Genomic DNA, 13,899 nt, shown 5'->3' on the forward strand with positions numbered 1-13,899 from the left:
TCTCCAGATGATAACCTCTTTCTTTCAGGCTACCACAGAGTTCCTTTCTGTTTCTCTTATTCCAAGAGAAACATCAGACAGATAGCACTTCCAGCCATCCGCCACTCTGGAGCTTCTGTTTCAGTTCCAACAAGCTTCTCCTGGCTTTTTACAGCTTTCTTTGTCACACACAGTCCAAGACTCCCTTCTCTCTCTCTGAGACGCTGACTGCCAGAAAGCATGTCCTCTCTCTCACTTGCAAAAAACCCTGACCTTCTCCAGGTTCATCTGTTGTTTTAGGTAAACAATAACCTCTCAATGACCTTTCTGTGTGAAGAGGTATTACGAGACAGCCTGTGTCTTGCTGTGGCTTTAAAGATAATAGTCTATTCATTCTGTAAAGTTACTGAATGAATTCTTCAGTATTTCAAATAAGATCTGTTTTAAAGTGTGTGTATGTAACCTACTCTAATTTTACCAATTTATCTCCCAAAAATATTCCCAAATATTCCATCACAATGGTAACTGAAGAATGGGCCCCCACAGCTGTTGAAACCTGATACTCAAATGATTAATAGAATAACGTAGGTGCTCAAAGTTTAAACAGGACGCGATATCCCTGAGCCTGAGTGGGTGGCGGCCATTTAAACAGTATCACATGTCCAGCCAGGAGAGGTGCAAAGGGCAGATTGGTGGGAGTTAAAAGAACATCGCCTTTCGGCAGTCGCACCAGAAAGGAGGGTTTGGCTTCAAATTTACGTTTAGAATTAAAGATAAAAAAAAAAACTCCCTCCAGTAGGAAACGTCACGAGCTCAGTCAACAAAGACTCAATTGAGGAAAGCCGCACGTAAAATACCACTGAGCACGTGGTCTTCACTTTGAAGCATTAAACGGAGAAGCTTCAGAGGTCAGTTTGTGGCAGCTGTGATTTACCCGATTATACACACACTCTCATTCATTCAGATTTATGACAAAAATCACATACAACCCCGAGATTCCTTTTTTTTCCTGTGGGCGCAGCACTCATCGTAGTAGTGCAAAATAAAAACTGTACACAACGTGAACATGCAAAGAAAGAACTGTCAATAGATAATGAAGGTAAACAAACCGACTGTGCAGTACAGAGAGAACAAAAAGAAAAATCAATAAAGTGCACAAGAGTCCTGAAATGAGTCCCTGATTGAGTTTGCTGTTGAGGGGGTCTGAGGGTGGAGGGGTCCCAGAACCCGGTAGCGCAAGTCTTGTGGCACCGACACCTCTTTCCCGGCGGCCGCAGCGAGAACAAGGGTGTGCGCCGGGTGGTGAGGGTCCTTGACTGTCACTGCCGCTCTCCGAGAGCAGGGGTTTCCCACAGATGTTCACATCAGCTGGGGGGTGGGGGAATTTTACCTGTGATGTCATGGTCTGTGGGCACTAGCTTTTAGAGCACCTGGAGGACGTGGGGAGAGCAACGAGCAAACCCCTGACAGACAGTGGCGAATTCGAACCTGGGTCTCTGGCACCACCACACTAACTGTGTCTCACATGAAGGTACAATTTAACGATATAAAAATATTTTCTACTGTGTGACACAAAAAATAGCAAGTAGAAGTGTGTTTGGGGTATTAATGGCAGTTTGGGGTGGCATGGTTAGTGCAACACTGTTACAGCGCCAGCGATCGGGACCGGGGTTCGAATCCCGGGTTGTCCGTAAGGAGATTTTGTGCATCTTCCTCGCGACGTGTGGGGCTCCTCCAGGGGACTCTGGCCCCCACACACCCTTCGAAATGCATGGGGCTAGGGGGGCGTGGCAAGATGGCGTAGGGAACAGACGTGCCTTCCAGACCTTTCCTGACTCTGATTTATTGTTTTGTCTTTAAGTGCCCGTTAAAGTTCTTTTAAAAGTTTATAAATAATAAGAGGTGCTGGATTAGTGCCTAATGGTTTATATGCAAAAAAAGGTAAAAGAAAACGTCAACAGACTGTTAAAAAATTACATTTTCCGAAATTGTCTGAGCCTACTTGTTTACAAGAAGCCAGGACTCAGCGTAGAATGGATCCTGAAGAAGACGTACAGAATTCGGCATTGAAACTCCGTTTTATACCGGTAAGGCTCTCTGAAGGTTGCACTCAGCAGCTTTCAGAACAAAGAGCTGGCCGGGTGCCAGTATTTCACACAACGGGCACTGTGAGTGCTGTTACTGAGACTTTGACAGTTGAATCAGCTGGGGCACCACCAGCTGGAGAGTTAAAGAGCTGTCATTCGACTGCTACAGTGGTGGGGCTGCAAAATGCATCTTCAATTACAACGGTTTTTCCAGACATCGATCAGTGAAGATGATTAAAGAAATTTGGCTTAAAGATAACCCTGATCTTCAGTCTCCTGGCATTGCTGGGGGGACTTTGAGAGGGATTTTTATACGAAGTCAAACTGCTAGAAAATATACTAAATTAAGGGAAGGGACAGAAGATCCTGTCGTCTCTGAGGAACAGCAAGACCCCATTATGCCTGAATCTACTTCTGTTGAAATGTCTGTTAAGGATCTTGAAGATAAGATATATTCTGTATTGAGTCACTTAGCTAATTTTGTGAACCTGTTTATTTCCAAGATTAATGTGATGGCGGAAGCCATTAATGGAGGTTTTAAGCTTGAAACCATTGAAAGATTTGAAATGTGTGATCAAGGTTTAATTGATGTACAGGATCAACTGCAAGATGAAAATAGAATAATTGAAACATTGCAGATCCAAAATAAAAATTTAGCAAAAAAGGTTGATTGTTTGGAGAATCAATCTAGATGGAACAATGTGAATATTGTTGGTTTGCCAGAAGGCATAGAAGGACCAGATCCAAGAAAATTTTTTACTGAATGGATTCCACGAGTGTTAGGACAGGATAAATTCCCTGAAGGTTTAATATTGGAACGTGCTTATAGAGTTTTAAGAAGAAAATCTTTTTCAGGACAGAATCCAAGACCTGTTCTGATCCGTTGTTTAAATTATTGTGACAGAGAGACAATTTTACGTACGGCTATTAGAAATGCCCAGCAAAATAGATCTCCTTTGATGGTTCAGAATAATCCTGTTTTCTTCTATCAAGATTTGAATCAAGAAATTATGTTTCAACGACGCAAATTTAATTCTGTGAAAGAACGGTTGTGGAAAAAAAAGACATAAGGCAACATTCAGGTATTCTGCAGTACTGAAGATTTTTCAGGATGGAAATCAGCCAAAGTTCTTTGACAATCCTAAAGAGGTTATGGACTTTGCTCAGTCTCTACCAATCATGCAGTTTCAGGAATGATGTAGTCCTTTAAGGTCTCCAAAGAGAGTAGAGATGTAAGGTGGGATCTTGATTTTTAAAAGAAATGGAAGCAATGGTGACCGAAGTGGCAACGTTGATTTAAAAAAATAAATCTTTTATTTTTTTTTGAGAAGAGTTTAAATAGTTTAAATAACGATGATAGTTTAATGAAATGGGAGTTGGGAGAGGGAACTGGGTGGGCACTAGTTTCCAGAAGTCATCAGCTACCTGTGAGTTATCTCACACCCAATATTTTGGGGGAGTTACCGCTTTGGGCGGTTTAAACAGGAGGAGGTAGTCGTGACCTCCGACCTGTTTTTTTTTTCTTTTTAATTTTTGGGTTAAGAAGTGAAGGTTTTTTAAATTATTTTTAAAAAAATAAATAATTTTTTTTTAAGCTCTCTTTGTTTTCTGATTGTAATTGAGAGGGAATTAGGAGGTTTTTTTTCTCTCCTTTTTTTTCTTTTTTTGGGGTTTTTTTTTCTCTTTTTTCTCTCTTTTTTAAGAGGATGATGTCACAGAAGATAATAAGTCAAAAATTGAGGATGTTGAATTAGATGAAGAGGAAGATGAGGGGAAAGGTGATAAGAAGAAAAAGAAGAAAATCAAGTACAAATACATTGAGGGAGAAGAGTTTAATAAAATTAAGTTAATTTCGATAGAGAATTTCGAAGATGTAATAAATGAAGAATATGGAGAATTTTATAAGAGTTTGAACTTTTTTTTCTTTTTTTTATATAAGGGGAGGGGAAGTGAATAAAAAGTTTATCTGATTGTTTTTCTAAGGGATGTTTTTGTTCTCTCGATGAATTATAAAGGAAACTTGGTATTAATGGAAATTCTATATTTATGTATTATTAATTATGATTTTTTGTATAACAGATATGTGGTTGATATACGATTTTAATATTTGAACTTAGTTTTAAAGTGGATTTCATTTGTTAAATACCTGTATTATGTTTGATTTAAATATATATTTAAGGGTATTATTTTAGTATTGATTTTTTGTTGTTGTTAAGTTTTATCCTTTTTTTTGTAAGTGGGGTTTTTTCTATTTTATTTACAACATTGTTAATTAATTCTTCACTTTATTTTGGGGGGGAGGGTTGGACTAATTTTAAATTAGACAATTAATGTTGTGTTATAATTATTGGGGGGGGGGTTAATTTGTGTAGTTTAATGATGTAGTATTCTAATTTTTATTATCTTATTTTTTATTATTTCTTTAAATGTAATTTTTATTTTATTCATGTCATAAAATTTTAAATAAAGTTTAAAAGAAATGCATGGGGCTGCAGGTTCACTGGCGCCCATGTCCCAGAGATGCCAGATTATCAGGGCCGGGGGGGTGCTGAAATCGCGCGGGAACTCACCAGGTAAACGTCGCACAGCTCGTAGAGCCAGAAGTTGTAGATGGCGGTCGTGACCCCTGGAAAGTCGTAGAGCTCAAAGCCACGGTCGCACAACTCCACCGCGTGGCTGAGCCGGCTCAGGATCCAGCAATCGATCAGACTCTCCCCTGACTGGCGCTGCGGGGGTGTGGGGGGGGGGGGGGGGGGGAGAGAAGAAGAGAAATGCGGAGACACAAGGGAGGGTGTTACTTGAGATTTAAATCAGGTTTACAGGGAAGCAAGTCCAGACACAGGCAAGCAAACAAACAAAGGATCTTTATTGCCCACAATGGGAAATTATAACAGGGAAGACTGAAACGACAAAGGCATTCACATCAGATACATTGATCTCCAATACCAGTGGCCGTCTTCTCTCTCTATTACACACGCGGCATTAATTTTTGGTAACTAGCACACTCTTACAAGAAGAGTGAGAGGAGATTTGATAGAGGTTTACAAAATTCAGGAGGAGTATTGGCTTTTTCCGCTGAGGTAAGATGAGACAAGATGTAGAGGACGTGGGTCAAGGTTGCCGGCAGCCCCTTCCCCCCAACACCAGGATCACGTGGCGAGAATATCAGGAGCAGGTCATCCCGTAGTGGATATGCCCCCAGACGTGAAGGGGTCGCTGAGGGGCAGCTCTCCCACCTAGCCACCTACCTGGACGGTGCTCTCCGGTCGGAAGCCCTCCCCCAGACTGCGGATGGTGAACCTGGTGGCATTCCATAGCTTGTTGCAGAAATGCCGGTAGCCGAGGACGCGGTTAACGTCCAGGTTGATGTCCCGACCTGCCGGTGCCAAGAGGAAAAGTCTCACCGTGGGGGGCTCACCAAATGGCTGCAGCGCAGCTGGGTGCCATTTAGCCCGTGCCGGCGCATGTCCTCTCCCCTCCCTCCCCCACACCCCCCCTCCTCAGAAGCCCACGAATTCCTTCCTATCGGCTAATTACGTCGCACGCGGCAGCTTCCTGTTTGGCTGCCAATGCTCCAGCTACTGAGCGCCTTTCAGCTCCGGGACCCCACCCACTCGCAACTGATTGCACAGCCCCCAGAACAGCAGGAAGCTGCTGGGCATGAATCCAATTCACTGTCCGCAAAGCCAGATGCTCCTCTGCTCTGCACGCCGATTCGACTTGCTGGACTGCTCGCCAAATGAGCACTTCCAGCTGTCCAGCAGCCACATAAATTTAAATTTGCACATACAGCAGGGTAACAGGCCCTGCCGGCCTTCGAGCCCGTGCTGCCCAATTAACCTACATTTTGAAGAGAGGGGCAACTGGAGTAGCCGGAGGAAACCTACACAGAACATACAAACTCCTTACAGACAGCGCGGGATTCGAACCCAGGTTGCGGGCGCCATAACAGTGTTACACTATCTGTGTTGCCCTACGCTTGAACCATGCCCCCTCAACTTGAACATATCTGTCACTTGGAGGTAAACAAGAGAGTCTGCAGTCGCTGGATACAACATGCAAATGTGCTGGAGGATCTCAAAGGGATCAGGCCCAAAACGCTGGTTACCCACTTAACTTCCGATGGTTGCCGCGCAGCCTGCTGGAGCTTCCTCAGCGCATTTGCACACGGTAGTTTCTTCTTTCAAATCTGACCTGTGTTGAGCACCACCCCCCCCCCCCACACCGTGAGGTTTTCTGTGCATTTTTCAAATATGAAGTCGGCAGCGAACCTGGCGACTTTCAGAGCAGTTCCCCACCCTTGTGGTTTTTAAGACTGCAGGCACGTAACGCTGCAATCGAGGAATTTTGCCGCGACTCGGGCAGCCTGGAAAGGAATGTGCAGGAATTTTTATTTATCCTGCAGGACCCCCGCCAACTTTCTTTGGAGGAAGCCTGCCGCGTAAATCAAACCAGGTGGTCGTCAACTCGGCTGCACGTCCAACCCCTGGGACTGTTGCACTCAGCAGTCTTAAAAGGTGGCCAGTGTGAACGACCACACGGGCAATTTTTCCCAACATTGCAGTCTAACAAAAACATCCCCGACACAACTATCAATAAGACTGAAAGTGTGCAGTGAAGATTGACTAGGATGTTGCTGGGACTTCAGGAACTGAGTTACAGGGGAAGGTTTGGAGCGTAGAAGAATGAGGGGAGATTTGAGAGGTGTTGATGCACCATCAAATACTTCGAAGACAATAAGTTGGAGAGAAACTGATAGGCTTTTATTGAGGGGGATAGATAGAGTAGATGTGAATAGGTTCTTCCCCTTGAGGGTAGGTGAAATTGGAACAAGGGGTCATAAGTTAAGGGTCAGGGGGAAAAAGTTTAGAAGTAACATGAGGGGAAGCTTCTTCACTCAAGAGAGTAGCAGCGGAGTGGAATGACCTTCTGGAAGAGGTGATCGCAGCAGGGTCAATTCTGTCATTTAAGAGAAGGTTAGATGAGTGCATGGATGTGAGGGGGTTGGAGGGTTATGGACAGGGAGTGGGTAGGTGGGATTAGTGGAGTTTCACTTAAATTGGATCAGACTAGAGGGGCCGAGATGGCCTATTTCCATACTGCAATGGTTATACAATGGACTGGAGGCGTGTCCATGTTGGTCGACTGTCCTGGACTGGGGGGGTAGCTGTGGCACAGTCGCCTTTACTCAGGGGTCTGTGGGAAGAGCCTCAGGGAGAATCCGCAAAGGGCATGACCCAACGCATCCAGACGTACATGCAGTGGTTTATCACGGGTGTAGAAAGTTAACGGGGGTGGGGGGAGATAAATGCACGCAGGCTTTTTCCACAGAGGTTTAGGTGAGGCAAGAACTTGAGGATGTGAGTTAAGTGAACATCAGGGGGACCTTCTTCACGGAGAGAGTTCGGAATGAGCTGCCAGCTGAAGGGCTTGAATGCCGGCTCAATTTTGGCAATTTGGCCAGGTCTGTGGATGGGAGGAACATGGCCTGGGTGGGCGCAGGGACTGGACGGAGATTAGATGGGCCTGTTTCTGTGCTGTGGCTTGAAGAAAATGTTTGTCCCTACCCTCATCACAAGACAAAGGAACAGAAGCAGACCACTTGGCCCATCGAGTCTGTTCCGTAAAACTACACTGAGCTACTCTACACTAGTTCCAATTTCTGGCCTTCTCCCCAGATCCCTTGACGCTCACTGAATAAAGACGTTTTCCCTCACTTTCCTTTTGATTGAACATCTTCACAAGATCTTGGAGAAGTGGGCCCAGCACCATGCTAATCATAAGCTGGTCCATCCTCCCGCCCAGCCCCACTCCCGCCCTTCTCCCCGTAACCCTTGATGCCCTGGCTAATTAGCTACCTGTCAGTGTCTGCTTTGAATGCACCCAACGAACCTCCCTTCCACACGAGGCAACAGTCTCACGACCCTCTGGCTAAAGAAATTTCTCTGCATCTCGGCTTTAAACTGACGCCCTTTTACCCTGAAGTTGTGCCCTTGTGTCCTGGTCTCCCTGACCAGGGTGGAGGAACAACCAAATAGGAACAGCTCCTTCCCCTCCAGCATCAGGGCTCCTCAATGACATACTCAGTTGGGGGCTCATTTAAGGACCCTTGTGCATTTTATTGGATTTTTGAATCCTCCCTGTTTTTGCACGGTTTTATCTTTGTTCATGTGTTTACGCTGTGTATTTTTGCGCTAAGTGGTCATTCTGCCTGGCCCGCAGGGAAAGGAATCTCAGGGTTGTATGTGACGTCGCGGACGTACTCTGACAATAAGGCTGAATCTGAAATTCACATCTGCTCTGTCAGGACTTTCTCTGAGGTTCTCCCTGCCCCCCTCCCCCATCCCTCTGTACTCCCTGCTGACAATCATTCCTTATAATGCTAACCCTTTCATTCCTGGTGTCATTCCAGTAAATCTTCTCCAAGCCTTCTTTAGCGCCAGCACGCCTTTTCTCAAACAAGACGGCCAGAACAGTACCCAGTGCAGATAGATCCCCGACTAACAAAGTCCAGACTTGAGATAGGTCAAAGATATGATAGCCAGAATCAGGCTCTTCCGGTTTGAAGTTGCGATGTTTCTCCGCACTTGTGATGTGCGGCACAGCTTCCCGCCCACCCCCCACCAGTTTAATTTGTGCTATAAAGGTTTACAGTGTTTAAATTAAATTTTAAAAAAAACGGTTGTGTGCATTGCAGCAGTGATTTTTTTTTTCAGTGGTTCTCAACCTTTTTCTTTCCACTCAGATTCCACTTTAAGTGATCCCTCTGTGATTAGTGAGAGGTTGCTTGTGAGTGGAAAGAAAAGGTTTGAAAGCCACTGTTTCATTCATCCCTCATTGACTCGATATGTGCACGGGTTCAAAGCTCCAAAGGAAATAGGCCAATGACCATTTTTCTCAAGCAAAATATTTCAGTAACAATTGGGTCCAGAGCACTGATTCCCATACTTCTCACTCACATCCCACCTTAAGCAATGCCTTATGATGGCCTAGGGATTACTTAAAGAGGTGTGTGAGTGGGAAGAAAAAGTTTGAGAACCACTGCTGGAGTCTCAGCATCACATCCCTGTTCTTGTATGCTACACTTCCAGAAATGAATGCCAGCATTTCATTCCCTGTCTCCTGGTTCCGAACCCCTCCGCCAATGGGAATGCTCCGCTGGGAGCCTTCAACAGTTTAGACGCCTTTACTCCACCCCCTCACCCTATTTCTCCAGCAACAACCCCCCGACCTCTTCTGTCAAGCCAGGCAATGGAAGCATCCCTGAGCACGGGAAGCTCTCCTCCTCCTCTCCCCCCACCCCTAACCAGCCCACTCCCTTGGCCTGCCCCACAAGACGGCCCTACGGATGCCCCCAGCTGGGTTACCTTGGGATGTGTAGGCGCACAGGGCGAACCTCAGGGCGTCAGTGCCGCACTCGGGGATGCCATTCGGATAATCCGCTCTCTGACCGGAGGAGATAGTAAAAAAACATCAGAAAGGTTCAACAAAAGAAAAAAAGATTCAAACACTGAACGGGGGGAAGGAAAGACTTGCATTTACCTAGCGCCTTCTGGATGTGTCTCAAAACACCGGGTAGTCAAAACATAACAGATCCCAATTCATGCACAGAAAGATCCCATTTGAGCAGCACGGATGGCCTAGCGCAATGCCTTTAGAGCGCCAACAAATCCCGTGCTGCCTGTATGAGTTTATACATTTTCACGTGTGTGTGGGGTTTCTGCAGGGCCTCCAGTTTCCTCCCATCCTTCAAAAGTCTACCGGGGGGGGGGGGGGGGAGGGGTGTAAATTTGGCGGCATGGACGCATGGGCCAAATTGGCCTGTTACTGCACTGTACATTTAAATAACCCTAATGCTAAATGCCCAGTTAATGCATTTCATTGATCCAGGATCACCCACTCACACAGGAAGAGGCCGAACGAATTGTCCACCACCAATCTGCCGAGAACTCCCGTCAAATCATTCCACTGCCTCAAAAATATCTTCCCCCACCCGATCCCTCCGGATTGCCCAGGTAAGAATTTCCCGCCTCTTCCCCGCAACCTTGCAGCTTCTGCTTTCACGAGGGCTAGCATGCGAGGAGCGTTTGGCAGCTCTTGGGTTGTATTCATTGGAGTCTAGGAGAATGAGAGGAGATCTCATTTTGCAAGGTTTAGATCGGGTGGATGCGGGTAAGATGGTGGGTGAATCGAGGACAAGGGGGTCATAGTCTGAAAATTAGAGGTTATCCATATAAAACAGAGATTAGGAGGAACTTCTTTAGCCAGAGGGTCATGGATCTGCTGCACACAGCAGTGGAAGGCAGATCACTGGGAGTATTTAAACAAGAAATAGACAAGTATCTCATTAGTGAGGGCATCAAGGGATATGGGGAAAAGGCCGGAAATTAGAACTAGTAGCTTAGTGTAGATTTATGGAACAGACTCGATGGGCCGAGTGGCCTACTTCTGTTCCTTTGTCTTGTGATCTTGGAACTCTCTGGGGTGGGGGCAGTGGTGCAGGGACTGTCCACCTTCACCACTGGTCAAAGGGCGTAGAATTTCGGGAGACGTCATTACAGCTCCTTGCTAAGAGGAATCTATCGGGCGAAGGCACGGAGTCGTTGGGTAAAACGCGGAAATTTGCAGACCCCGCAGTTTAAGTAAAAACACGACGCTGAAGAAACTCAGCCGGTCAAAGTGTCCGTTATGTAGCAAAAGTAAAAATACCTCACCGACGTTTCGGGCTTGAGCCCTTTATTGAGGTATGGGAAAAATTTGGTAAGGGGGGAGGGGTGGTTGCAAAGGCAGGAGGTGATGGGTGGAGAAGGGAGGGAGGGATCTGCAGCGAACGAGGGAAGGAGGGACGGGAAGTGAAGGAAAGGCGATGAGAGGGAGAGGAACTGGAAAGGGGAAGGAAGGTGGGGAGAAGGGAGAAGAGAGCAGGATAGCAGAAACCAGAAGAGTAGGTGTTAATGCCATCTGAGTTGGAGCTTGCCCAGATGGAAATTTGTGGGTGGTCTTCGTGGGATAGCATACAAGGCCGCGGACAGACGTGTGGGAGTGTGACACAGAATTGAAATGGTCGGCCATTGGGAGGTCCCTGTCACTGGAGCAGAAGAAACGGAGGTGTTCGGTCTCTCCGATATAGAGAAGGCCATAAAGGGAGCACCGGATGCAGTAAACACAGTCCTGCGGATACACAAGTGAAGTGTTGCTTCTCTTGAAAGGCCTGTTTGAGGCACTGGACCATGGTGAGGGAGGAGGTGTGGGCGCAAGCGTGGCACAGAGTCTTTTGCCTAGTTTAGGGAGAAATCGGCAAATGGAGGACCAGAGATTCAAGGTGAGCGGGGCAAAGATTTAGAATTTAATTAGACCTACTGCGTGGTAACAGGCCCTTTTGGCCTACTGCCGTGCTGCCCAATTGACCTACACGTTCAGTATGTTTTTGAAAGGTGGGAGGAAACTGGAGACCCCTGGGGCCAACCCATGCAGACACGGGGAGAACAATCAATCTCCTTACAGACAGTGCGGGATTCAAACCCCGATCTCAGTCGCTGTCACGGCGGACCGCCGACCCTGCCGCCCCACGTTAACCATGCCTCCCTCTTAACAGGAACCCGAGGGAGTAACTTTATTACGCAGAGGATGGTGGCTGCCTGGAACGGTCTGCCGGAGGAGGCGGTTGAGACAGGTGCTACTACAATGTTCAAGAAGCATTTGGATGGATATATGAGCAGGACATGTTGAGAGTGGCCATTCTCAAGGGGGCCATTGGAGGACTCATAGACATTTTTAAATTGTTTTTTTTTAATTTAAATTTAGACGTAAAGGCCCTTTCGGCCTACGAGCCCGTGCCACCCAATTACATCCAACCAAACCCCCCCCCCCGACATGTTTTGGAGGGTGGGAGGAAACCCACGCAGACACGGGGAGAACGTACAAACTCCTTAAAGACAGCGCGGGATTCGAACCCCGGTCCCAATGCTGGTGCTGTAACAGTGCTGTGCTAACCGCTTCGCTAACTGGGTGTGTAGTCAATAGGATAGAAGTACACAAGAAGCCAAATGAACTTAATTGCTCCTCAGGGAAGGGGGCCCATAAACTTTCAGCTGAGTCCCAAGGCAGCCATTGCCAAAGGCAGGTTGAGAATGGCTGGTTTGGAGGGATATGCAGGCAGGTGGGGCTCCCTGGTCAACATGAGCCGAAGGGAATATGGAGAAGTGTCGGGATACAAGATAAACGTAAATAAAAGTGAAGCAATGCCTATGAATAATGCGGATTTCTCAAAATTTAAGGAGGAATCCCCATTCAGATGGCAAACGCAGGCAATAAGATACCTAGGTGTGCAAATAAACAAAAATCTAGGCCAATTATATAAACTCAATTACAATCCACTAATGAAAAAATTACAGGACGATTTAGAGCATTGGAAAGAGCTACCACTAACACTGATAGGAAGGATAAACTGTATTAAAATGAACATTTTTCCAAGGATACTATACTTATTTCAGGCATTGCCAATACAACTGACAGAAAAATTCTTCAAAGAGTTAAAGAAAATAATAAGGAGATTTTTATGGAGAGGGGGGAAACCGAGGATAGCACTAGACAAATTAACAGAATGGTATAAACAAGGAGGCTTACAATTGCCAAACTTCAAAAATTATTATAGAGCCGCACAATTAAGGTACCTATCAGATTTTTATCAAACAAGGGAAAAACCAGACTGGACGAGACTAGAATTAGATAAAATAGGGGAAAAGATACCTGAACACATATTATATAAATGGGACGAAAAATTGGTACAACATAGAACTTCTCCAGTATTACACCATCTCCTCAATATATGGAAGAAGATTCATGTAGAAAGAAATAAAATAAATTACCAAATACCAAAACTAATATTGACGCAAAATAAGCTACTCCCTTTTACAATAGACAACCTTGCCTTTAGAAAATGGGAAAAAAAAGGGATTAAAAGAATAGAAAATTGTTTTTCAGGAAGTAGATTCTTATCCTTTGAACAAATGAGAGATAAGTACAATATAACGGGAGATACAGCGCTGGCATATTACCAACTGAGATCCTACTTGAAAGATAAATTAGGAAGCAACTTGAGTTTACCAGAGGGAAGTAACCTTGAATATGTGATTACAGATACAATGTTAATCAAAAGATTTATAAAAAATATGTATATTAAACTGCAAGAAAAGGAAAATGAGGAAACAAATGGTAAAACTAAACAAAAATGGGAACAAGATTTAAATATAAAGATAAAAAAGGAAACATGGGAGAAGTTATGCTCTGGAACGATGAGAAATACAATAAATACGAGGCTGCGTATGATACAATATAATTGGTTACACAGACTATACATTACACCGCAAAAGTTAAATAAATGGGACCCAACAGTATCTGATAGATGTTTTCGATGTAAAAAAGAAAGGGGAACAACAATTCATGCAATCTGGACATGTGAGAGAGTAGAAAAATTTTGGGATGATCTCAATCAGATATTAAATAAAATAACAGAAAACAATATACCAAAGAATCCAGAGATCTTTCTCCTAAGTAACATAAAAAATAAAGAATTTGGAATTGACTTGGAGGATGCACAAAAAAGATTTGTTAAGATAGCCCTAGCTGTAGCAAAAAAATGTATTATGTCAACCTGGAAATTGGAAGATAATTTGAAAATACAACAATGGTATATAGAAATGAATAAATGTATTCCATTAGAAAAAATAACATATAGTTTAAGAAATAATATTGAAATATTCGAACAAGTATGGGAGCCTTACATTAAATACAATAGCGAAAACCTACCGGGAACAAACATTACCTAAGTTGA

General features: G+C 44.8%; 1 protein-coding gene across 4 annotated transcripts in view; it reads right to left on the reverse strand.

Moving 5' to 3' along the window:
* vars1 (valyl-tRNA synthetase 1) overlaps positions 1-13,899 on the reverse strand; it is a 74,736-nt gene that overhangs the window by 10,606 nt on the left and 50,231 nt on the right. For all 4 annotated transcript variants that reach the window (XM_069919507.1, XM_069919505.1, XM_069919504.1 and 1 more), the window contains exons 24-26: positions 9,434-9,512; positions 5,315-5,442; positions 4,637-4,792 (exon numbers count right to left, since the gene is read on the reverse strand). In XM_069919507.1, the coding sequence (XP_069775608.1) occupies positions 4,637-4,792; positions 5,315-5,442; positions 9,434-9,512 (363 nt within the window). The remainder of the gene's footprint in view (positions 1-4,636; positions 4,793-5,314; positions 5,443-9,433; positions 9,513-13,899) is intronic.

Source organism: Narcine bancroftii, chromosome 2, assembly GCF_036971445.1.
Source record: "Narcine bancroftii isolate sNarBan1 chromosome 2, sNarBan1.hap1, whole genome shotgun sequence".
NCBI lineage: Eukaryota > Metazoa > Chordata > Chondrichthyes > Torpediniformes > Narcinidae > Narcine > Narcine bancroftii.